This window comes from Molothrus aeneus, chromosome 2, assembly GCF_037042795.1.
Source record: "Molothrus aeneus isolate 106 chromosome 2, BPBGC_Maene_1.0, whole genome shotgun sequence".
Classification (NCBI taxonomy): Eukaryota; Metazoa; Chordata; class Aves; order Passeriformes; family Icteridae; genus Molothrus; species Molothrus aeneus.
The window spans coordinates 60,050,649-60,076,579 of NC_089647.1; the positions used below are offsets into that span (position 1 = coordinate 60,050,649).

Here is a 25,931-nt window from a genome sequence, read left to right on the forward strand (position 1 = left end):
AGCTCCTTTCAGGAAGGTGTCAAGAGCTGGAAGGTCCCCCCGAGCCTTCTCTTCTCCAGGCTAAACATCCCCAGCCCCCACAGATGCTCCTTATGCGACGTGCGCTCCAGACCACTCTAAAAATTCCTCCTCACCCGCAACACGCGTTTTGAGGAGAGCCTTTCCCAGAACAATGCTGCTGTCAACGATACTATTCATAGACGAAACGCGTTTAAACAAACCCTTCGCCGACATTACACGGCGTCAGGCCTGAGGCCGGCACTACCCTCACTCCTTCCCTTCCCCGCCTTCACTCCTTCCCTTCCCCGCCATGGCGGCAGCAGCTTCCGGGCAGCCGCCAGTCGCGGGCTTTGTTCGTCTCTGCCTGCGCCGCCTCCGCCCCTTCCTTCCCTCCGCTCCCTCCCTTCCCCCCTTCCCTCCCTCCCCCTGGCCGGCCCGAGCGCCCGGAGAGGCCCGCGGGGCGGGGGAACGAGCGGGCCCCGCGTCCCTTCTCCCCGTCCGAGTGAGTGCCGGGGGTCTCCGCAGCGCCTGCCGGCCCTGAGTGCTGCGAACGAGCGGCGGGGAAGTGCCATGGCCGACCGGGCGCGGGCGGCGCTCTCCGAGTCGGGCTGGTAAGTGGGGCCGAGCTCGGCCGCGCCGCCGCCTGCGGGGGTGACTCCGAGCGGCGGGGCGGGGTGGGCAGTGCCCCGTGTTCGAGGCGTGCGGTGCGGGGGAGCGTCCCCGCCCCAGCTCCGCTCGGAGCCCGTCGGTGGCGGGCAGGGGGCTGTGCCGCCCCCGGTACGCTCAGGGCCTGGTGCCGGCCCGTCCTGGAGGAGAGCTCCCGGCCCCTCCGCAGAGGAGTTCCCGGCCCGTCCTGCCGGCCCTGCGGGGAAGGGCTGGCGCCCCTATCCCGGGGCCACCCCCGAGGTCCCTCGGGATCGGCGGCGGCCTCCCCGCCTGTCCCGGGACCGGCCTCGCCCGGAGGCCTGGCGCCTGCCCGTAGTGCTGGGGCTGGTAATTGCACGGTGCGCCCCTTTAGTGAGGGAGGCAAGATGGAAAAGTGGAGTTAAGGCAGGGTAAATGAACCACACATGAGGCTTGAACTCGGGTACTTGTATTTTCTACGGAGTCCCAGTCGTTGGGTACACAATGTCCATTTTGGAAGAGCGTGTTTCATCGAGTTGTGCTTTTCAAATACCCGCTGCAAACACTTATTTGCTAGCCTAGAGAGGAGGTTGCATTGTAGGAAGTTTTTGTTTTGGTTTGGGGCTTTTTCGTTTGTTTGTTTGATTGTTTTGTTGAAGTGATTCACTTATTACTCAATGCTGACTTTTCTCCGTAACTACTTGGAAAGTCTTTCACCAAACCTAAAGTTTAATGCTACCTGCTAAAGCACAAAGCAACTTACACAAAGTTATTTCCAGTGGTGTGTTGGGGATATTTCTGTTTTATTGTTTACATTAGTGGTTGGCCTGGATTGTGGTTTCATGCACGTCTAAGATGGAGAAGGTTAAAGTGAGTATCCTGTAATTTAGAATAGAACAGGATAATTTACTTAGGAGGGACCTGTGACAATCATCTAGTCAAATTGCTTGATGACTTCAGGGCTGACCAAATCTTGGTATGTTATTAAGGGCACTGGCTAAATACCTCTTAAACATTTGACTGGCTTGGGACATTGACCACTGCCATAAGAAACCTCTTCCAGTGTTTGACCATGCCCTCAGTAAAGAAATATCCAGTTTGAACCCTTCCTGACACAGCTTTGAGCCATCCCTGTTCATCCTATCACTGGATCCAGGCACAAAAGATCAGCACCTCCCTCTCCACTTCCCCCACTCAGGAGGCTGTAGAAGGAGAGCAGTGAGGTTTGCCCCTCAGCCTCCTATTCTCCAGTGGAGACAAGCCAAGGTCTTCAGCTGCTCCTCACAGCTTTGTTGCCCTCCTCCATATTTAAGGACCTTCACATAGTTTTCCAATTGTGTGCAGAGTAGTCGAGGTAAGGCCATGCCAGTGCTGAGTATAGTGGGATAATCGCCTCCTTTAACCCCCTGGTGATGCTGTGTTTGTTGGGCCAGCTTTTGCTACTTTGTGGTAATAGTAACCAAACAGAGTAATTAGGTGTCCTTTGGTATGCTTCTTGGATAAGTGTATCAAGATCCAGAAATATTGTTCAAAGTGGTTCTGGGGTGCGCAATCTTGTGGCTCCTGGCTGTTGCTGAATTGAAATAATCATAACTTTTTCTGCTACTTTTTATAACATTAGTTAAATTAACAGGAATTTTGGACTGTGACTTGAAACTTGCCCCTATCCTTTCCTGTACTTAGACCTCTCCAAAAATGCAAAAGTTTTCCATAAAATTAGTTTTCTTAGTTTGCTTTTCTTGCTTTCTGTTGCCTATTCAAAATTTTTTCAGTTTTCAGCTCTTGAGTTATTTTACTGCCTTTTCAGCTGAACGAGTGCCATTGGTAAATGGCTTTCAGGTTTTTGGCAGCACAAATATGAGGTGCCTCTGAAACAGTCTGTCCCTCTGCAGTGTTTGCTGCCCTCCTCGGGGGTACAGACTCTTGAATGGCTGTCAACAGTTGTTATTCTTGCAGTTCTGTAGGGTGGGAGCCAGAGGCTGAAAGTTGAAGGGGCAAGTAATGGGCTCATTATCAAGTCCATTGGAATTATGCCCTGACCTAGTTGCATTGGGAAGGGTAGTATAAAGGAGAGAGGATTTCACACATATACTTTTGAGGAATGTGAGGTGGAGTGGAAAAAGAAATAATGATTTGGGAATCTTGCTTAGCTGTGTTCATGCACTTTAGAAAAGAGTAGTAACTTGTACATCCATGCTTCTAACTGCTTTGCTGTTGCTCTTTCTTATGATTTTTCTCATATTATTAGATCTTAGAGTTATTTAACACACCTGTGAGTGAGCCTTCAGTGGTGTTTAATGTAGTATTATGTGTCGAACTACACTGGTGATTAAATAATGTTTTGTACCAAAGTGGTGGTTACTGTTGCTGTGACCTGATGTCAGAATGATAAGTTTTCTAGTACAAAAGCAAAACTAGTTTATGTGTTCAAATCTGGTCCCACTTAAACTGCAGAAGCACTGCATGGCACATCAAGTAAAAAAAAGTTGTCCTTGCTTAGCTTAAAATCTGCTAGCTTGTAAAATACTGCCTGTACTGACTGGATTTTACAGTAAGTTTCTTAAACCCTACAAGGTTAGAGAGTTAAGGCAGGCATTGTTTATGTCAGTTTCTGCAACTAGTGTTTACCTTTTATGAATTAAAAATAAAGTTATTTTTCAAGTAGAACAGTAATAAAGTGTAGTTAATACTGAACAGTAATTATATATTTATTCCCCTCCCTCAACCAGGTATTGCCAGAATAATCTGTTATAAAATTGTCTCTGAATTTGTAATGTTTACCTTCAGTCTATCAATTACATTTTTGTCAGCTTCTGAAAGGTAAAGTAGCCCTACCTAATAAACAGTAGTAGGTAAAGTTGGGAGACTTTTTTTCTTTTTTTTGGTGATGGTGGTGTTTTATGAAAATGAGTAAAAGGCCCCTGTAGTTTGTGTGCAGAATTGTCGTTTTTCTGAAGACAGATCCCTGCAGCTCTCATTGGAAGTCTGAATTTTTTGGTGCTAGTTCTTTTTGTTATGCACTGAACTGTTCCTTGGAATGAGATATTGGCTCCAGCTAGGGGAGAGATAAGGTGTTTGTATTATGTGTCAGTGAAAAAGATATTCTGTCATGGAATAGAAGTTCTGTATTAATTTTATTTAATTATCAAACATGAGGAAAGCCAAGTGGCAGAATTACCCTTTTGTATTGTTATAGTTACATTAATGAATTTCAGAACCAGTTTTCCAGTTCTTATTAAAATATGGGCCTTAATGGAGAATGAATTAGTGAATCCAGTTTTATTACTAGAAGTGAAGTCCAGAAGAACTGCTGAATACATCCCCTTACGTAAACAATGAGTCGCAAATCACTTCTTACTGGCTTGCAACATAATTTTTTGTGGTGTATTTTTTGGTTTGTTTGTTTGTTTGTTTTTTAAATTTCCTGGGTGGCATTTCACAAGAGAATATGAAAAGTCAAGACCTCTACAGTGTTCCTAGATCTTTGCAGAACCTGGGAATTTATTATATAGAAATGCCAACATATTGTCAAAAATGAAAAATATGCCATGGCCTACAGCAGGTTTAGCCTGTGGTTCACAGATCTTGGGTCTGGTGATTGATCTCTGTAGGAAAGCAAGAGGTGCAAACTGGATAAGTAAAGATTTTTTTAATACAGCTAAATGTACTTGTGAGTTCTTTGGCAACTAGTGTAGATTTTTTTATTGCACAGTGTGATGCTGTAGAAATTAGTGACTCTATGGCAAAAAATATTGTCTTGTAAAGCATGATGTATTTTGAAGATTATGTAAACAAAGCTGTGACTATGAAAAGTTACTCCCAGAGATGAAGGGGAAATGGAATTGTACTAGTTGTTTGGAAACAAAAGAATACTGCTTAACAGTCCCTGAGAAAACCTTTATATTAATGTCATTGTGGTTGTATATTCTTTGCAAGTGAAAAATACCAAGTTGATGTGCAACAGACTTTTAAACTGAGTTTTTGGTATTTCAGCAAGTGGGTGATGTGCTGCATACTGGGTTTAAGATTGGTATGTTCACATGTGTCCTCTTGTAGGACTAATCATCTGATATGATCCAAACTCTAAAGCAAAAGTAGGTGTTTGCCTGGAAATAGAAGGAAGTTCTCAAAGGGAGAATCCAACACCACTTTCTAAGAGCACAGCAGGCATTTGGCAAAGTAGTCAGTTCCAGAATTCTGCAAGATGATCTGTTTTTCCCTCATGTTTTTTTGCTATTCCAATAAAACGTTTTTGGAAATTACAGCTGAAATTGGTTCCTGCATATTGAGCAAGCTCAGGCAGGAGACAAGACTTTCCTTAGACACAAGCATAACACACATCTTGTGTTTCACAGGAGAGATGCATCTGTTTTGAGATTCTTGAGACTTCTTTTGTGATATGCAAAATCTTGTGAAGTTTGGTTGGTACCATGAAATCTCAAAATGCCAGTACAAAACAAAATGCTACGTCATTGCATTTTTTATTTGTTCAGGTGTATCCCTTACTGGGTGATCTGATCAGTTGGCATTCCTGCTGGGTCACGAGTAATGGGTAGTTAGAACCTGAATTGTTCGTGTCATTTTCACTCTGGAGGAGTGCAAAAGGTCCAGCATTTTGCATTCTGTTAAGGGAAGCAATCCCAAGAAACTAATTCAGATGCTATTTTCCCCTTCTTTTTAAAGATGTCAGGTGTTTGAAAAATAACTGTTACTAGCTGGAATTGTTACAACTACAATAAACAAATTTAGGGGTATAATTAAAGGTTGAAAAAAAGGATGGTAAAATTAGGCGATGGAAGGAGGTAGGGGACTAACATTTGGAACACTGCTGTTTGCAGAAGAGAGAACTGAAGGGGGTGAACTTGGTGAGGTTTATATAATCTGCAGGCAGGACATAAAATTAAAGTAGATCTCTTACTCACCAAATCCTACACAGTTATTGCTCACTGAATGCTGCAATGCTAGAATTGGAAAGCACTTACTGAAGTCAGTAGCAGATTGGTTTAAAAGTGGATGAAATTTTTGACTAAGGACCTCAACCAAAGCTTATTTGCTGAAGACAAGTGATTATCCTGTGGGTTAGTATGGTTGGTTAAAAGATGAGAAACAACGTAGATAAATGATTGCTTCATGTTGGAACAACGTTAGCAGTAGTTTTCTGCTAGGATTAAGGGGTTCATTATATTAAAAAATATTCTTAAGGAGTGTCAGTACTATGGCACTGTAGCAGTTTGTTGGTCTTCGGGGATTGGTAAAATACGAATTTATGAAGTACTTGCAGCAAACTCTTCTGAAGCCATTGTCCAGTTCTTTCACATGCAAGTGTAGTTCAGTTCTGGTGAATGCCAAATGATGCTCATAGAGGGGAATATAATGCAAACCTGTCTACAGAGTGATAAACTCTAAATTTGCTCCTGTTACATATATGCATGCATGAGAAGGGCAGTGGTCAGACAGCTGTTGGGAATTGTTCACAAAGAATTAAATCATTGTTAGGCCATTATGTTCATCAGTGGTGTGTTGAAATCATTAACAGTGTGCATTAATATAATCATCGCAGCACAGCAAGGGTTTAATAGATACTGGAAAAGTGGATAAGAGATGTGGGAGATACTCTCTGCTGGAAGATACTCTGTGCTGAGAAACAGAACAACAGAACAAGGGAAGAGATGATAGAGATCTATAAAATCCATAGATCATAAAGAAATGATGAGTAGAAAGCAAGAGTAACTGCTTTTCTTAGGACAAGAATTAGGCCACGTGGTGAATTAAATGTGCTACCTGATGAAAATTAGAGTAGCTTGTCAAGCAATGTGTAATTAAATTGTGGAACTTATTTGCCACATGATATTGTGGAGTAGAAAAAGTGTAAGTGAGTTTAAAATTGTAATTAGACGAAGCCAGGTAGGGATAGTTGCACTGAATACTGAACTCTACAGTGAAGCTGGACTACCAGCTGTAAAATGGTTGATAGCCAGGAATTACTGTGGACACTTTATGTCTAGGTATTTGCTGTGGTTTGCATTCTTGACCTGAATCATCTGTCTCTGGCCACCCTTGACAAAAATGGAACCGTGTTACACAGCCCTAGACTGCGTAAGTTAAAACACCATTTATGTTCTTATTTTTATATTGTTAGGTAAGCGTCCCCACACCATAGTTCTGAAGAAAAGGATTTTCTCCTCTTGATTGAAGATGAGGGAAGAGGGAGTGAGGATTTGGAGAGAAATGAACTGAACTGTTGAAAACAGAGCAAAAAGGCAAAGCAAGTGTGACAGTCCCCTATGTACTCCATCTCAGTTGTGATTTCCACTGCCTTGCTGCAGCTTGCTTCACCCTTCTGGTTTTCATCAGCTGCTGGGAGAGACTCTCCCTGCATCTTTTTATGTGAGATCTTGAATCGATTTATGCACTGTCTTGGGGAACACAGACTTCACCTGCTGGTTTCTCTGCTAGGAAGCTAAAGCACTAATATAAGATGTCCTTGATTTATAGAATTGTTGCAACTTAAAATGAAGTTGTTGCTACTGTGGAGAAAAAAAAAAAGGAGGAAAGGTAAAAGCTTACTCCACTTGAAACACATCTAAAGTTAAAGGTCTTTAAATTGCTGCAGTTCTCTTTGTAACGCCTGCCTTTTCAGTGTCCTGACTTTTCTTGGTATAGTGTGTCTCACATTGATTCTTTCCAATCAATGCGTTCCCTGGAAATGTGTAGGCTTCCCATAGCTAGTCTCCTTTTCAGAGTTCTTGGAATTCTGAATGTATTGAGTCTTGTTTCAGACGTTATTTACTTAGCATTGTAATTCTTAGGCTTAGCCTTCTTGATGGGATGCAAATACTTTGTTAGGGGCAAGTGTTACTTAATGGGTTTGACTCAGTGACATTCTAGTTTCCTTCTTTCTACCTCTTTTTGTGCTGGTGCTCTTTGAAGAGCTCATATTAACACTGCACATTACCTCCTGTCCCCTGAGTTTCATAATACTTTCTATAAATTTTTCTGTTGTTAAACTAGTTTATATCGTCACACAAGCAAGGTGATGGGGTGGAGCTTGTTACACAGTTGAGATTTATTGTTCTGACTTGATTTACCTTTTCCCTCAGAGAAATTATGTTTCTCAGTGTAGTGTTAATGGGATTTTGGTAGGGATTTGAGGGAAGGATAGAATTAGCAGCATGCTTGATTATTATTTGCCTTTTCCAGCAAACCCAAATGAACTTCCCAATGGTAGGGTGAATTAATAAAAGCAGCAGTGTTTAAGAAGTCTAAAGTTTTCTGAAGGTCAGTATCTTACCACTTGAGCAAAGGTAGGAACTTTTAAACTTATATTTCCTGATAATTTAAATTATTAGTCAGAAAGCCACTGTCCTCTAGAATGTGGAAATTTGAGGCATTTGGAGTAGATGTTGCATATAGATGAACTGGGTCTCAGGAGAAAGACCTTTGCAAAGTCTTTGTGTTCTGAAATCATGTTATAAGACCCTTGAGACAGATTTTTTTTTAAAATCTCTTCCATTTCTGTGTGCTCACACTGCCCAGACAGTGAGTACTTGAGCAGCAAGCTGGCGGGAAAGTAGCTGGTGATCTTGGAGTAAGGTACTGTTATTGTTCATACTGATAACAGTGATATTCATTAGGATTTTCTGTGTATATTTTGTGTGTTACTGCTGGTTAAAATACAGCTTTATGTAAATAATACACGTAGGAGTACATAGGAGTAAGAAGCTGTCCTGAAGTTTTAGTTAGAGAGAATTACACTTGGAAACATTAGATATTAAATATCCTGTACATCAGTTATTTTTTTCTGTGATTGTCATAGCAATAGGATTAAAATAAATTTATGGCTTGATTCTCCAATCTATGCATATTGTTCATGCTTTCAGGAATAGTACATTTTCTACTTCTTTGGAGCAAAAGGAGCATATTTAATTCCAGTAAGAATCTTTCTAATAGAGCTGACAGGAAGAAGGAAAGGCTCTCCAGGGGATGAATAGTATATGCGTGTTTCTAATCACTTTTTATGTTCTTAATGTAATGCATAGTCATGAGGTGTCAGATTTTAGGAGGACTGGACAGCTCTAGGACTGATGTACAACCTTTGAGCTTCTTTGCACATTTAAGGAAAAAGAAAGTGGTTTAAATAATCTTTGTACTACTGGTAAGTAATTGAAGCATGACGGGTGTTCTTTTATTGGCATCATTTTGAACCCTTGACTTTGGAAAATGTAGCCTAGGTTTTGGAAATGACAGTGATGCCATTAACTGACAGCAAGTGAAGACTTACTGGGAAACAGACTGCTGAACTCGCTTCTTTGTGAGGGAGTGCTGTCTGGAGGCAGTGGTCAAGACTGGCTTCTTCTTTCTTTTTGTTTGTCTCCTAGTGCTCCAGGAGCAGCTAGAGCTTCTAGTGCTGTGTCATATCCAAAAAAAAGCTGTTGAAGAAAGCCAGAGGAGAAAAAGCCATGTGTGTTAAGACAGCTTCAAGATACTCTCTGTGGCGTGGCAGCTGTGTCTTTGGCACGGCCCCAGCCTTAGTATATTTGTGTTCAACTTAGCACTTCAGGGTGGCTGCCAGCATTTTCTTGGGAAAATGTGAGTGAGAAAGTGTTCACAGCTTTTATCTGAGAAGAAAAGAAAAAAAGAATTTTAAGAATTTTGTTACGTGAGCAAAGTAAACCCTCCACAGTGTTGTGACTTTTGTATGTCAAATTACTGTGTCCTGTTGGCCTGTTATGAATCATGGAGTAGCAAATCTCAAGGAGCAGAAAGCTTGCAAGAGCTCTTGTCCAGCAGTTTCTGACTGCAGGGGTTGTTTCTAGCATCTGCTGTTTACAGCAGTGCTGCTTGCTGGAAGCTTATCTTATCAAAGTTTGGAGTTAGTGAGGTTATCTTGGGCATATCTCTATGTGTCACCTGGAAAAGTTTGACATTTTTGCATCACAGCTATTACTGTTAGATAACAGTATGCCTGTGTTATCACTAAATCTCTTCTATTAAGTAGCTGTTAGAGACTCATGTTCACTTGTTTTTTTCAGTCTGCTGAAGTTTCACTGTGTTATATTCTTCTACTGTTGTAAAATCCAATGTGTGATCTTAGTGTTTAAATACTTACAGATGTAAATTGGGATACAGCATTAAATCACAGGCTAGAAGTGTGCATTATCCAGTACCCTTATGAAAGGCATTAATAATGTTATTCTCCTATTTAATGAGGATATGAAATCACTTAGCTCTGATATTGATGGCAGTGTACTGAGTAGGTAAAATACATCTTTCAACAGGTGGATAATCTTGTTTCATGGTATTGCTTGTTAGGACGATAGAAATGGAAATTACCATTTATTATGGAAGCACATTTTCACTTCTTTTGCTTGATGTAGCTGTAATTTCTATTAGGTTCATTGTACAGTGGGAGTGCGAGAGACTTTAAAAGGCATCAGGGCAGTTAAGTTTACTCAGTTTCCAAGTAATACTTTTTTTTTTTACTTTTGTAACTGTGATACTGTGTCCAAGACAGTTTTACATACAAAGCAGAGGTGAACTTTAAACTACTTTTTAGAATTGAAATTCTAATGACCATTACATTTTTCCTCTTAGCACACTTTCTGTTATACAGCTGAAAGTACTAGCAAGTGTGAAGTTTTTGATTTAACTGTTATTTGGAGAAGAGCGTAAGGGGGGAAAGTATCAGTGAAGGAGCTGAAGAGAAGGTGGGTGATTTTCAAGGGTCTAGTTCTGACTGTGCAGAGTAGTGATTTCTGAATGAGGCACACTTTGTGTTGAAATAATGAGCTGCTAAGGAATGAGGAGAGGATCCTTATGTAAAAATATGATGCATCAAGCTGCTTTTCATTGAAAAGAGAATGTATAATGAGGACAGTCATGATTCTTGGTTTTAAAACTTATTTAAAGTTGTGTTCTTAAATTCAGATGTTAGGTACGATACACAGTCATGTGTGTAATACACAGGTAGGTTTTGATAGATTAGAGAATTGCAATTCAGTTAGTGTAAGAAACAGCCTGGAATTCTGCCTTTTGGCAAATACTTGCCAAATACCTCTGCAACTTTTCACTTGAGTGCTATTATTTCTACAATTTTTTGGTAAGAAATAACATCAGATTTGTTTGTAACTATGAAAATCATAGTAAGTGAAGAAAGTGGAGGCATCATTGCTTATACTTAATATCTTAAGCAGGTTTGGGTTTGTTTAATTGTTGAATAATTCTTGAATATGTAGCATAAAATGATTTCAATCAATTTTTGTGTCATTAAATAGTAGTAACTGTTTGTAGTAATCTCTTTGTTAATGGCCAAAGAAATCTCTCATTCTGAGTTTGGTCTGAAAAATTTCTGACATATGTTTCAGAATTTAATTTTGAAGAATTGTCTAAAATAGAGATAATTGGTATGGAATAAGCAAATGAAGAAACAAGAACTTGAAGGTGTTTTTATGCTTGAGTTTGAGTTTTGTAAATCCACTGAGTTCAGCCTTCATCAAATAACTATTGCAGAAATTTGCATTTGATGCTCATTTATGATTTTGGACACTTCGGGAAAAAGATTCTTTATTTGTGATTTTTAGATGGAAAAGATTTCCTTGGAGAATGCTGCTGACATTTTACCAGTGTGTGATTTTCTCTGGGTTTGGGAATGGGGAAGAGAAGGAAAGAGAATGTCTTTCTGAACACCACATTAGTCTCTGTTCTGTTTTCTTAATTTATGTTTTAGTTCCTAACTAAACCATGCCACCATATGATCATAACCTGACGAAATGGAAAAAGCTTAAATTTAGTCTAGAAGAGTAATTGCTGTTATGCTTTAGCTGTGGTCATATTTTCCTCATGCTGTTGTACTAGAGATGAATTTAGTGCTTTGTAACTGCATAATTCTACTCTTAAGTGTCTTGCAGTATTTTTTCTCTGTTCAGAATAATTACTGTGTGTCAATGTTCTTTGATTCTTACGATATCATAATTTTTATCTTTTAATAACAGTAATAACTGTCTGTCCCTCCCCTCCCCCCCCAAACTTATTGACAGAACAGAAAGTAATTTTCTATCAGATGAAGTGTTTCTGTGATTGACTTGGGAAGGAAGGGAAGTGAGATCTTGAATTAGAAGATCATTCAAAAAAAGCAGGAGAATAAAGAATATGTGTTGTTCTCAGGTTACACATCATCTGACTGGGAGGTTAGATGAATCTTGAATGCTAGAGCCCTTAATTTAAATCCTTTCTCTTCCTGAGCCTCCAATGCCAAAATACTAAATTGAAAGTATTAATTAAACCAAAGAATATGAAAATAAATTGTAGGGGTGAGCTACTTCAGTACCTGATTTTTGCCTGTTACTTCAAAGAACATTTAGGTAAACAGTATGCAAAGGAATATAATTTGGTGTCTTACCATGGCAGATTTTTTTACACTTTATTTATAGCAGTAGTAGTGAAGAGCAATGCATATTTTCTCTTCTGCAAAGTGGTCTTTAAATTTTTACTAACTTCGAAAAAATATTTTCTCTATTACAACTCTGTGGGCATAACTATAATCATTGTAATGAAAGAATACAGTTAGAAAAAGTATGCTCCTGATAGCACGTTCAGACTGCATTTATGGATACTTAACTTGGTTTTGTAGTCGTTTGGATGATCATCTTCACATTTTTTACAGGCCTGTACTTGGATTTAGGATAAGAATACCATTGATAACATGCTGATGATTTAGTTGTTGCCAAGCAATGTTTATATTGTCAGGGACTTTTCAGCTTCTTACTCCACTCTACCTGCTGGTGGTCACAAGGAGTTGGGATGGGACATAGGCAGGACACCTGACCCCAGTTGTGCCAAGGGATATTCCATACGATATGGCATGATAGTCAATGTATGTACTAGGGGGAAAGCTGATCAGGGTCTGCTGCTTGGGAACTGGCTGGGCCTTGGCCTATAAGTGGTGAGCAACTGTGCTTCACTTATGTATTAATTAATTATAATTATAATTTTTATTATTTTTCTTCCTTTTGTGCCCTATTAACCTATCTTTATATCAACCCACAAATTTTACTTTTTCGTCCCCCAGCTCTTTTCCCCATTCCACTGTGGATGAAGGAATGAGTGGCTGTGTTGTGTTTAGCTACCTGCTGTTTAAATCATGACATTTCCTTTTTTGGCACACAGTATGGGACATAAGTGTTTGAAACAGTGGAAGATCTGACTGGAGCATGTTGAAACAAATTTGTTGTAATTGTAGAGTTATAGAATGGCTTGGATTGGAAGGGACCTTAATGATTACCTGCTTCCATCCAGCCCCTACCATGGGCAAGGACACATTCCAGTAGACTCTAGATTGTATCACTCAAAACCACATCCAGCTGGGCCTTGAACACTTGCAAGGATGAAGCATCCACAGCCTCTCTGCGCAGTCTCTCCCAGTGCCTCATCATAGTAAAATATTCTTTCTAATATTTCATCTTCACCTACCCTTGGCTTACAGTATTGATTTGTGTGTAGAGCTATGTTGTATATCGACAATACCCGCTTTAAACGTCTAAGTGTATATAAGTATAAGTGTCTATATGTTGTATAAGTAACAATTCTGTGCTGTTGATCACCGCTGGGGGCTGGGCTGAGCTTTTCATTGTATTGAATTTTGTAGCGCTGGCTCCCGGTAACATTGTGGTTGTGAGACTGCTGCGGTGCTTGTGCTCGCACTGCCGCCATCTCCGAGCTTCGGGAGCCATCTACGGGAACCAGGAATAATTGCACTGTGCCCCTTTCCCCCTCCGACAGTTGCGGCTGCAGGGGAGACACTCCTCCATCTTCCCCCTCTCCTCCAGGCTAGTTGCAGTAGCTCTGGAGGAACTTTTAGTATCTTTGACATGTTCAAACCAGCATGTTCCTGTTGCTGTGTCTCCTGAATGTGTTTCAGGTCGTTCAGAGTGTAACAACTGTTTAAGAATATGACACGGACATTTGCCCCTGGATTTGGGTAGCTATGGGTGGTAGTAGGGTCTGTGGGCTGGTACAGCCTGGTAAAGTGGTCACCTCTAAATTATGCAATTTCACCTCAAACATGAGTAGGGAGTGAGTGTTTGATTTTTTTGGTGAGTGTGGTGTTTATCCACCTGCTGGATTAAAACACAACACTGATGAACTGCAACTTGGATATAACCTTTGGAATACCACATAGGCGCAGTAGTATTTTTTTAGGAATACATTAATCTTATTCATACATTAATTTCTAGGAATACATTTTATTAGGAATACATTAATCTCTGTTCCTGTAGGGCTTTTCAGATTAATTGTAAACAAGTCTTTGTGTGTCTTCTCTTACATTGCATGAGTGCATGCCTTCATGCTGCTTACTTTTGAGTCATATTTTGTAAATATGCTATAAATCTAGTTTTAAAGGTCTGTAGAAATGGTTATTTTAGCACAAAGTAGAATAAAAGTAAACAGGGCACCTTTGCAGGGTTGAAGATACTGCTCTGTATCCAGAATTTTCTGTGCTGAGTTAAAATTATGCAGTAATAGTGATAGGGATGTGTATGTTTTAAGCATTGATGACTGCAGCTGTAAAAGAAATTACTTTCTGCCTGGCATTTCAGTTTTGATATACTTCATTGTTTCAGTAGTGATCCTCATCTTTCATCCTTTTCTTCTAAGCAGATTGTAGCTTCTTTTTTTGTTTGTGCCATTTTTGATATGTAGGAGGGAGGGATATGCCTTGGGTGTCTTGAAAAGCTAAGTTTTTTTTAGTTAGAGCTCTTGAATTCATTCTCTAAGAGCAGTACCCATTATAGCAGCTATTCTTGTTGGTCATAAAATTCTGTTTTAAATGTTTTGAATAAAACTGAAGGTATTTTCTTACATCTTGCTTTTTGAGTCAGCAAACACTGGGCATGTTAAGCTTTTTTTATTTCTGAAATTAATATGAAGTGTCTTGAAGTAGTCCAGGTCTTTGATACTGGTATGGAAGACATGCTTTAATAACAAAATAGCAATTAATAATGTTTCCAAGTTTCATTTTGTAGTTTTATGGTTCAGTGCTGCTTTTGTGTGGTAATAAAGTCAGATTTTACAGCTTGAATTGAGAAATATTAATAGCCTCCTTCATGAGTACAGTTGATAAGCTAAATAAGGTGATTAAAAATGATCAAATTTATACTTGGTCTACTAAAGATTGAGCCTTTTGTTATTTATATGTAAGAATATAATGTTACATATTCCAGTCTCAATAAGCCAGCTTTTAAGTATTCTTGCTGGGAAAAAATGTAGAAAAGGTTCCTCTGAGAAAGTATTTTTGGGAATTAATTATTATAAAGATGCCAGGTTTTGCTTTTTTGCTCAATATATAATTTTAAAAAAAAGTTTACTTGGCCAGATTCTGAAGAGGCAATCCTAGGCCCAGCCCTTGCTCAGAGCAGGACTAACTTAAGCTAGGTCACCTTGCTCAAGGTCTTGTCTTGTTGAGCTTTGAATATCTCAAAGATGGCCTGCTCTAGTGCTTAGCCACTCTGGGAAAGTTTTGCTCTCTGTGTCCATTTGAGATTTCCCAGGTTTCAGCCCGTGTTTCTTGCACTTTCTCATTTCACTTCACAGCACTCAGAATTGGCTTTGTCTCCTTTAGCCGTGTTCAGACTGTGGGCAGGGCAACAACTTCCTCCTCTGGTCTGCTCTTCTTTGGGATGAACAATGGTGCTCTCCTCCTGTGAACATGGGCTGCAGCCTCCAAAACACCTCAGTGGCCTGTCTTCAGTTTGGGGATGTTCTCTCACAATGGGGACCTCTGAAACTGGACGCAATGCAGAGACATTACATAAACATTCTCCCCCATAATTTATGGGGAGAGAAATAATGACATTTTTTGATTTGCTGACTAGAGTCTTGCTGCTGCAGCCCAGCATGTCCTTAGGCTTTACCACTGTATGGGGACACTGGTTTGTGTTCAAATTGTTCTACACTGTGAAGCCACAGAGCTGCTTTCTGTTCAGCCACTTAGTGCCAGTGGCTGGAAGGAGGAGTATGGCTTGACTCTTATTGTTGAGCTCTGTGAGGTTCCTTTTGGACAAGGAATTGCTATGGTGGTGCATCTTGCCTTGTTCAATTTTTACTAGCATGTCATTCTCTACACTCTCCCCCCACCCCCCAAAAAAATTCTGTTACTTTTTTTGATGAAAAGTTGTGCATCTATTTTAAACTTCAATGTGGTAATATTAATAAAATTTTGCCTTGCTTATGCCAGCACAAGTTATGCTGATGTGTAGGAAAAGAAATGTGATGTACTACTTCATTATAGAACATGCATTACATGGAAAGTCAGTACTCTATAATAACCATTACTAGAATGACTTTTTTTGATCTGGTTGCTCTAATTTGTGGAGTGTGTTCAAAGTTTCTGTCCAGAACTGTCTCTAATCAAGTGCAATAACTTATGTTTGTAGTGAAGCCCGAGAGTGTGACAGATGTGCATAGATGATGTCTCAGAATGTTTCCCCAGCTTTTAACTACTGGGGTTTTTTGCAGTGATTTCCTCAGCTAGATGTTTTTTTTCTTGTAAACTTTTGATGTACTTTTTTTGCATGGATCTGTGCAGTGCTTTCTTGAACCCATGTTAAATTTCAGCAGCCACACAATAGTGAATAACACCTTCATATGCTATAGGAAGCACTCTTTTCCCAAGTTTGCTCAATTTCCTACCTGCTAACTTAGGGATGGTGAGTAGCCAATCCTTTTTATCTCCTTAATGTGACTTTCAACTGTATGGATATGTTAAATACCCTCTCTGGTCTTTTTCATTGTGAAGAAACCTGGTCTTTCTAGTTAGTCTACAAAAGAAAGGTGTTCTGTATTTTTGGTCTGCTTTGTTACTGTCAAGTAGAGAAGGGCAGACAGGAGGGAGAGCTTAAGAAAAGCAGATGAGGAAAAGGAGAAAGAAGAAGATGAAGGGAGATGCATATTCCATCTCTGTCATTATAGAGGAGAGTACCACATGACTGAGAAAATGTGATGTGATGCAGTTACGGTATTATTCAACTTCCTAGCCCTCAAAGAAAGTTAATTTCCAGCTTATTAAGCTAAATATAGTGCACGGTAAATTGCATGAAAGTTTCAAAATTGCAAGTGTGTGGCCTTTGCATGGTGCCTTTTAGCCTGTCATGTACTTGTGATTTTGGGTAAAAGAGTTGGGTGTCAGAGTGACAATTTGCAGTTAAAAGAGGTAGGACTTGACTTGCACAGTTCTGTGAGAATTGGTGACTAGATGTTGGTATATTCCTATGCAGAATAAAAAAGTTTAGCATTACCATGCCACCTCTCTATGAAGATGATATACCTATTTTACTATTTGACAGATGGAGGGTGTAACCAGTTCCAGCTCTCAGCAGAGAGGTGACTATTGCTTGAGATATCTTATCTCTGCTAGTTCTTGCTTGCCTGCCTGCTCCCATTTTTCCACAGGATGGAGATGTATATTTCACTATGTACTTTTTAGCTTAATATTGCTTCCTAAATGTTGTGGTACAGACTTGATTTCATTATTTCTTAATCAGAATATTAGAGCATAAACTTTGAAACTCTTGTATTAAAGGCAGTAAAGTCCAGTTTTGAGTCATAGCATCATACGATTACTTAGCTCCATTGATGAAATGAAAGCCAAGTTGAAAATAGGCTTTTCAGAGCTGTGGAAATCTGAAAGTGTGGTTGTCTTCAAGCTCCTAATACTAAACTAATCATTGCAGACTTTCCCCTTTGACTCCCATGATGGGGCTGCTGCACTGCCCTTGGTACTCCCCAGCACCTGTGTACGATCATGCCTTCATTTCCTTCATGTGGCCTGTCCTACCCCAGAACACATTTGGCTTCCTCTCACGTCCCTCTGCATTTGGCAAGCACCAGCCTGTGTTATGGCTGCTTTGGAACTAGGCGAGTGCTTCAATTGACCAGTTGATTGCTTCTGCTGGAGATGGATGGCAGCCAAGTTCTGTTTCCTTTTTCCACAATGCAACTGCTAATTTGTATGTCTTGCTCCTACCAGGCAGCTGATTTCTGGGAAACTTAGGGGAAACTTAGGTGTCTTTGAGATCTCTGTTTCTTTGTCAAATTTGGCTAAAATTGGCTTGCATAATTAGAATTCATTTGTGTGACATGGCTGCTGGACAAACTGCATAATATATAATCATTGTTTTTCTGAGACAAATTCAACTGCATTTAAAAAACTTTTGGATTTGGTCACTAAAACAAAAATTAATAAACTAAACTTCATGTGAAACAGTTTATCTATTTAATCTTCGAAGTGTTTGCTCCTTCCAAATACCGAATACAAAAGGAGGGGAGAGAAATTTGGCAAAAGTGCCTGTCTCTGCCTTATGCTCGTTAGTTTAGCAGCTGGAGTGTTTCAGTCTAGGTAAAATGGATACCAGCTCAGGCCCTGGGGATTTGAGACATGTATTCTGCCTCCTCTGCTTTGTGAATCTGTAATACACACTGTGAATTTGTTGTGAATAGTCATTCCTCTTTGATGCCATTCCCTCATTTATATATAATCAAACTTTCTTCAGAGTTGCCTCAGGATCTCAGGCAAATTACCCCTTAGGCTTAGTGAGTCAGTCTGTGGGTTTGATTTTTTTTTTCCCTTTGTGTGTATTTTAGCATTTAGAGCAAGTTCAACAGAAGGAAGTGACAAAGGGTCAGATACCTAGCCCTGAAATTGTGGGGAGATGCTATGTTTATGCAGTGCTCTAAAATGAATTCTAATTTTTGTGCACGATGATATTTGGTGTTACAATTATCCACTGCAGTTATTCTTTGCTAGGACAACGTGCAGCTGTGGTAAAATGCTTTTTAATCCCTTCATGCTTTCAGAAGCAGATGCTAAACTCTTCATTCAAGACAGGTTGAAAGTGACTGTTTCTTGAAATATTGAGATAGATAAAATTTCAGCAGGTGCAGGAAGGATTTTATCAGAATTTGTCCAAAATGAAAATGGCTGAGAGGGATGATGCTCTCTTATGATTTATTTTATAGACCATATATGGTTATTGGCAGATAATTATCCTGCAGAACAGGAGAGACTAATTTTTGAAGGGCACTGTTTTCATAGATTCAGCTGAACTTATCTTGATTTATTCAAAATAAGGAAGATGATGGTCCTGAGCATTATTTTGAAAATTTTACTTCTTCCTAACTCTCATGATGAGGCACCATAACTGGTCCTAAGTCCAAGCAGCTGTAGTCTATTCTCCCTGGAAATCAGAATGCAGCAGTTGTGAATTGAACTTCACTGTTTATTCTGATGCATTACTTTTGCCCTCTAACACCTCCCTCAGCTGTCAGAGATAAGAGCATGTGTGTACTAAGGTTTTTAGCTCTTAATACTTCAGATGGAAGTAGACTGGAATTTTAACTATCTGTAAAACTTGTAAGGAAAACAGAACCTGAAGTAGTTGAGCAGGGGTGGGTGTGTATTAACGAAGGATGGCAGAATTGCCAGTAATTAGAGCTTTCAGTTAATCAGCAGTATGCTGAACAGATAACAAGAGCATAAGTCTCCTCTTAGAATGTTTTCACATTTGCTAACATATGAGATCCAGTCAAATGACCCTAAAGCAAAAAGAGAAAAAGGAAAAGCCTTTTAAAAAAGCAGCTAGGTATCCAACCAAATGGCTGTCATACTAGTTACCTGTTCTTGACAATAAACACATGCCTCATGTTGCTCCATTTTTTCTGCGTATCTTTTCTGAACTCTGCTGAAAAGACATCAGAGTGCAGAAAAATGAATTGTCATAGTTGAAGTAATGTTAAAAAAAAAGCAGAGACAAGTTTACTTATTTTGTTTTCTTCTACCTTTGTTCTTCACCCTTATTTCTCTGTCACTAGTTGTTACTATTTTTCTCCTCTGTCACTAATTTTTATCAGTGTCCTTTGCATTTCTGTGTACCAAGTTTGCAGTTTTCAGTTGTATAAGGAATTTAAAGAGATGTTTTTGGTCGAGGAAATGTTGTGTAAATGCTGCTCATGGCTGGAGGTGAGCATCTCAAGCCTTTAGAGCCTGTAGAACACCACTCTATATCCCAAGGCTTGCTCACAAATTACGCCCTTTCACTTCACTGATAAAATAGGTGGAGCTATGAATACACCTGTAGTTAGTTATGTAAGTTTTGATTATATATTGCAATTTGCCTATAGAAGATGGAGCTGGAGTTGAGTTAATTAAGCCCCAATAAAATTTTCGGAATTAGGAGCAGAATGTATGCATTTAATTCATGTCAAGAATACTTGGATGTGTGTTATTGTGCGGTTTTGTGTGGTGGGACTCTTCACAGTAAATTCTGTGATTGCAGTTGTTAGCACAGAGATCAGGAATTACCCATTAATGAAATGTCAGAGGAGATACAGGTGTACGTGCAGATAGGCAGAATGTATAGCAAAGACTGGTGAATAACCAGGTGGTGCCTGGTTGAGGAAGAAGTCTGTGAGTAAAGAGGGAGTTCTCTGATCAAATTTGTATGGGCAAAGCAACTTTGAGATCACAGCACTATGACTCATGGCTATTTGACCAGTCTGCATGAAAGCCAAATTTTTTTGTTGTCAAACCATTAACTTCTCGCTAGTAAGCAGAGTAATAGTCTTGCCAAAGTGTAGGCAGTGACTTGAGCTTTCAAAGCGTTATGAGTAATATCAAAGAAATGGGAGCAAATTATGTTTGTGAAGAGGGATGTGAAAATGGTCTCATGAGAAGCATTTTTTAAAATTTTATTTTTGAGCAGATAATGTCTAGATCCTTAAATCAGTAAAGACAAAATAAATAGTTGGTCATAAAGGGTAAGCATAGGCTGAGTGTACAGCAAGACAGAAGCCCTTACTGAATTGTTTAGTTAGGCATTCACAGTTTGTCAGTGGAACATAGAGAGGGGGGAGTGGGGTGCTTTCTGTTGAATCTCTTTGTGAATTATATTAAGTGTTTTCCTGTGTTCAGTGTGAATTAAAGAGCTTTGGTGTATGACAAATATTTCTGAGGCTTTAAGGTCATGAACAAATTTTGTAGCATGCATAGCCGACTTCATGCCATTAATAAAATAATTGAATAGTGTGGGTCAGAATGGATGTGTAAAGGACATCTAGTCCAGCCCCCCTGCCATAGGCAGGGACATCTTCAACTAGATCAGGTTGCTCAGAGCCTCATTCATGACTTTGAATGTTTCAGGGATGGGGTATCTACCAACCTCTCTGAGCAACCTGTTTTAGTGTTTCCTCACCCTCACTGTAAAAAAATTGCTTCCTTATATCTAGTTGTAATCCCAACCTCTTTTAGTTTTAAACCATTACCCCTCCTTGTCCTATCACAAGAGGGCCTGTTTAAAAGCTTGTCCCTATCCTTTTTATAAGCCTTTTCTCGTATTGAAAGGCTGCAATAAGGTTACTCTTCTCCATTCTGAACAACCACAGCTCTCTCAGACTTTCCTCAGGTGAGGTTCCATCCCTCTGATAATTTTTGTGTCCCTCCTGTGGAATTGCTCCAGAGGGTCCACATCCTTCCAGTGCTGGACTCCATACCTGGAGCAGGTGGGGTCTCAGCAGAGCAGAGGGACACAATCACCTCCTTCAACCTGCTGGTCCTGCTTCATTTGATGCAGCCTGGGATACCATTGGCTTTCTGGGCTCTGAACATATACTGCCAGCTCATGTCCAGCTTTTTATCAAGCAGCACCCCCGAGTCCTTCTCAGCAGGGCTGCTCTCAATCCCTTCATCCCCCAGCCTTTGTTGATACTGGGGGTTGCTCCAGCCCAGGTGCAGGACCATGCACTAGGCTTTGTTGAACCTCATGAGGTTCCACAGGCCATTTTCTTGAGCTTGTCCCTCTGGATGGCATCCTGTCCCTCAGGTGTGTGGACTGCAGTTCCCAGTCTGGTGTTGCCAGAAGAGAAAAATGGTAAACCAGATGCCAAGGTGCTTTGCCTGAGCACACAGAGTGAAGTGCTCTTTGTCTGCCTCCCTGTATGTGTTACTGAGTATCTCTGTAACAGTTCAGTGACGCTGTCCTCATTTTCAGACAGTATCTGAGAAAAGACTGTTTTCCATCAGGTAGGGAAGGTTAAGAAGTGAAAGGGTGGGAATTCCGACTAGGAATTAAAGCAGAGCAATGGAGAAGGCTGGAGTCAGGATTTTCAGAAGTGTGGGTTGCACATTCAATGCACATCTCTAAATTCCTATCGGAATGATAACTACTCAAGCCAAAAGAACTGTAGGTGTTTCAAGCAGGGCATTCAAAGTTAAAGCTTGTCTTTTTGATACTTTTATCTAAAATCTAATTGTGCTTCATTCCATTTTGTAAAAGGTAATGTCATCTCATGTTATGGAAGCCCTTGATGGCATGTTTAATTATTTCATATTTTTTCACTTGGATCCTGTGATCACAATATCCTTACAAAAAAAAAAAAAAAGTAGCAAAAAAAAAAGGCAAAAGGAAAAAAAGTTCTAAGGGTGGCATAATACTGTATTTAGTGTGGACTGCAAATAGCAGCTATTGAAGATAAGAGTTACAACATATTGTAGTATTGCCTATGCCTGAAGTGATGTGAGTAAATACACATGAAAATACTGTTCATGAAGCCTGTCTGACATTTAATGTTTGTATTTTCTCTCTCTTCTGGTATTGTGTGTGTCTTTAATGTAATTTTTGTGTAGTAATACATAGGCTTTGAAAATAACATGTAGTTTTTCAGACTAACCTATTTGATAAATGGAGAGCTTTATTTTCCTCTTCCTGAATTTTCTATCTACATGTGAAACTTTAGTTATAAAATCAACTTCAGAAACTTCTAGAGGCAGTGCAAAACGGAAGAATTTTTGTGGTGCACATAGGATGAAACAGTAGAAATCGTAAGATTTTGCATTATTGCTACTATGAACTGTCTGCATACCATTTATTGCAAGTTTGAGTCACAAAATAGAAGTTTATGGGGGTATCTGTTAAATGAAGACATTTAAAGCAATTTTTTTTAAAGCAGACACCTGAATTTGCAGACTATCAGAGTTTTACAGTTACATGCAATATTTGCTTGTCAGGGGTTTCTTTTAATGTTGAGAAAGTCATTTACTTTTTGGTGTAAAAATATTCTATACTGGACTGTGCAAGCAGTTTATGGCTATAGCTATGGTGTTGGCTGTTGTGGTGCTGCATGTGTTTGGAGATGGTGACTCCCAGAAGGACATCATTCAGTCATCCTGATGTGCACTTTCCCCTTCTGCATATTTCTGGAATCTATGGCAGCCATTGGTGCTCTAGGTATAAAAGTATTTCAGTGTTGGAAGCAGCTGTTTCCCTGAAATCATCCAGATCAATTTGTGATATATTCCTGAATCAAGAAGTTCAGACACTGTTGAAGGGTGGTGTAACGATGGCTTAACTTCTTGGGCAAGTCCTCTACAAAACTGTCTGTAGTAGCTGTTTCTATCTTCCTATTAGAGGAAAGAGAAGGAAAGAGGAGGAAGCACAAGTTTAGTTCCTCCTAAGAACTTTTTCTTGGACATTCAGGAAACTAGGAGATTTCTTAGGTTTCTCAGAAGAGTTTAAGTGTGCCTATATGTATTTTTAATTGCTGTTTATAATATATTAATATTTATAATTGCTGACAGAATTTTCTTTTCCCTAATGTTATGATTCTGCCTATTTTGGAGAAACTTTGTCTTTTCTGACAATACTGAAAGCTCTTCTTGCAGTTGCATTCAAACAGTAGGTAAATATTAGCCTGTGCATTTCAAAATGTAGTACCTGTGCTCTTGTCTTGATGCCTGTTGTCAGGAATGTGTAGTCTTGGAGTTATGGTCCAACAGTAGACACAAGTTTAATTCTCTGTCCAAATTTAATTGCCTAAAATTTAGATGCCTGTGTTGAGATGGTTACTCTTATATCTCCATTAAATTTACAGAAATAATTGCCTCCAGAAGGCCATTCATCTCTTTCTAAGCTAGGTGTCCAAGATAAGAAAGATAAATTGCTGTGGTGATTGCAAATGGGGCAGTGACTCATTCCGATTCAAATATCCAGCCTACCCTCTGCAGTGAGGGTCACTGAATCTCATCAGAACTGTTCAGATGGCACTGGTTAGTTGCAGATTGCTTTTTCCTGTTTTTAACTGTGTAGGTTTTATTTTTCTCTAGATGTATTTTTTTCATATTTATGTATACATGCTGGAGACGTCCAAAGAGGAGGAATAAGTCTGGTGAAGGATCTGGGGTAAAAGTCTTAAGAGTGGCTGAGAGAGCTGGGGTTGTTCAGCCTGGAGAGGAGGCTCAGGGGAGACCTCATAGCTCTACAACTTCCTGAAAGGAGGTTGTAGCAAGGTGGAGGTCAGTCTCTTCTCCCAAGTAATGAGTTGTAGGACAAGAGGAAAAACCTCAGTTTCTTCCCAGGGGAGGTTTAGGATATTAGGAAAAGCTTTATTCACAGAAAGGGTGATTAAGACTTGGAGTAGGCTGCTCAGGAAAGAGGTTGAGTCTCCATCCCTGGAGGTTTTTAAAAGATATGTAGATGTGGTACTCGGGGACATGTTTTAGTAGTGGACTTAGCAGTGTTTCATTAATAGTTGGACTTGATGATCTTAAAAGTGTTTTCCAACTGAAAAGGTTCTATAAATTTTTATTTGGAGTGCAAGGCCTTTCTTTGTGCATTTGAAGCTCTGGAGTTTTGGATGAGTTCCTGTTATTTGCTTCAGCTTTGGTACTGGAGGATCAGTTCAGAGGGGCACTGGTAGTTCATAAAATGTTCCTTTTCATCTGAGCCATTTTTATAGTAGTATCTATTCTAGGTTGGTTAGCCATAGTTAAGATGGATATAGGATACAGTCCAGTGATTTAATTTTTTTTACCATAGTGGACAATATTAATTGGTTTTGCTTTTTAATTATGTTTTTAATTATAGCATCAAATGCAATATATCACTGTACATAAAATAAATGTGCTTTTCTGTGTGGCATTTCCTTGGAGCATGTGGAAGAAGGTAACAGACTAAGGACTGTGGTTTTGTGTATGTGATCTTTGCAGTATTTTTGAATGCAGGGTATAATAAATATGTTGCTTCAAATGTTTAGTTGTTGATTAAAAAGACTCCAAATTTGCTCATAAAAATACCCACTTTTTGTCTCTGAATGCTTTCTACCTCAAATTCAATTTTCCCTGCAGTACTTTTGTGAGGCAGAGATGTTGTTATCGCTCTTTTATGGATGGCAGCTGTGGCAGAGGCTTTGCTTTTGCATTGTGAGTGGAGTGGGCAGCGCGCCCATGTGAGCCGAGTGCCAGGTCCTGCCGACGCGAGGGCTCTGCCTGCTACCTGACAGGCAGGTGCCAGTGCTGGGTGAGGCTGAGGGCTGCCAGGTGTCACACCGCACCCTGGCCTGCTGGAGCTACTGCTGTCCCATGTGCTACTACCAGGTACCTCCACTGACAGCTCCTTAACTTGAGCACATGAAGATTTCAAGGTCCTTGTTCTTGGAGTACCTTAATTTTTGGCACGTTTCTGTAATTTCTGAATACTCCAGTTCTGTGAGGAAGCTAAAATCTCCGGTCTGAACTGCATTTTTTTACATGACTTGTTGATTACAATGAGCTGGTAAATAAATTTCTTTTTTAAAGTAGAAAACTTTGAAAACTACAGCTATTTATACAAAGAAAACATTTTTTACAAACATAGGCTCTTTTCATTTGTAAAAAGCTATGTTAGCATTCTTTTGTGTTTAGACTTAAAGCATGACAGCTTGCTTATTGGGTTTGCCTGGCAAGATTTTGGTAGCAGGGGGCTACAGGGGTGGCTTCTGTAAGAAGCTGCCAGAAGCTGCCCCCATGTGCATAGAGCCAATGTCAGCCGGCTCCAGGACACACGCACTGCTGGCCAAGGCCGAGCCCATCGGTGGCAGTGGCAGCACCAGCATTCATCAGAGTTAAGTGGGGGGGGGAGTTACTCTGCCAGGACAAATGCTTTCTGACTGAGCATTCTCACTCCAGAGAGAGGAGTGAGAATGTGTGACAGAAACAGCTCTCTAAGGTAGATGCACATCAACTCAGATGCAGTCATTCTCAATCAGCAGCTAAAATTTTAAACTTAAGATCTGTTGGGTGGAGGAGTGAGAGGTGTCGGGAAAGGGAATTAGCATCCAGTAGGAAGAGGTGGAAGCAGGGACACTCTTTCCTTGAGCATCATGACTGAGATTTTTAAGATGTATTATTTAATTTATGAAAAAGGTTTTTCTTGGTGTCTGGGAGTTTTGCTTATTTATTGTTTGAATTCCTTTTCTGATGTACTAGCTTAGTTTTGTCTAGGAAG

At 39.9% G+C, this 25,931-nt stretch overlaps 1 protein-coding gene across 1 annotated transcript in view; it reads left to right on the forward strand.

The window, feature by feature from the left end:
• Positions 1 to 431: 431 nt before the first annotated feature.
• Positions 432 to 25,931, forward strand: part of TDRD3 (tudor domain containing 3) — a 93,779-nt gene continuing 68,279 nt past the window's right edge. The window contains exon 1 of the mRNA XM_066545052.1: positions 432 to 611. Within this exon, the coding sequence (XP_066401149.1) occupies positions 571 to 611 (41 nt within the window). The 5' untranslated portion in view covers positions 432 to 570. The remainder of the gene's footprint in view (positions 612 to 25,931) is intronic.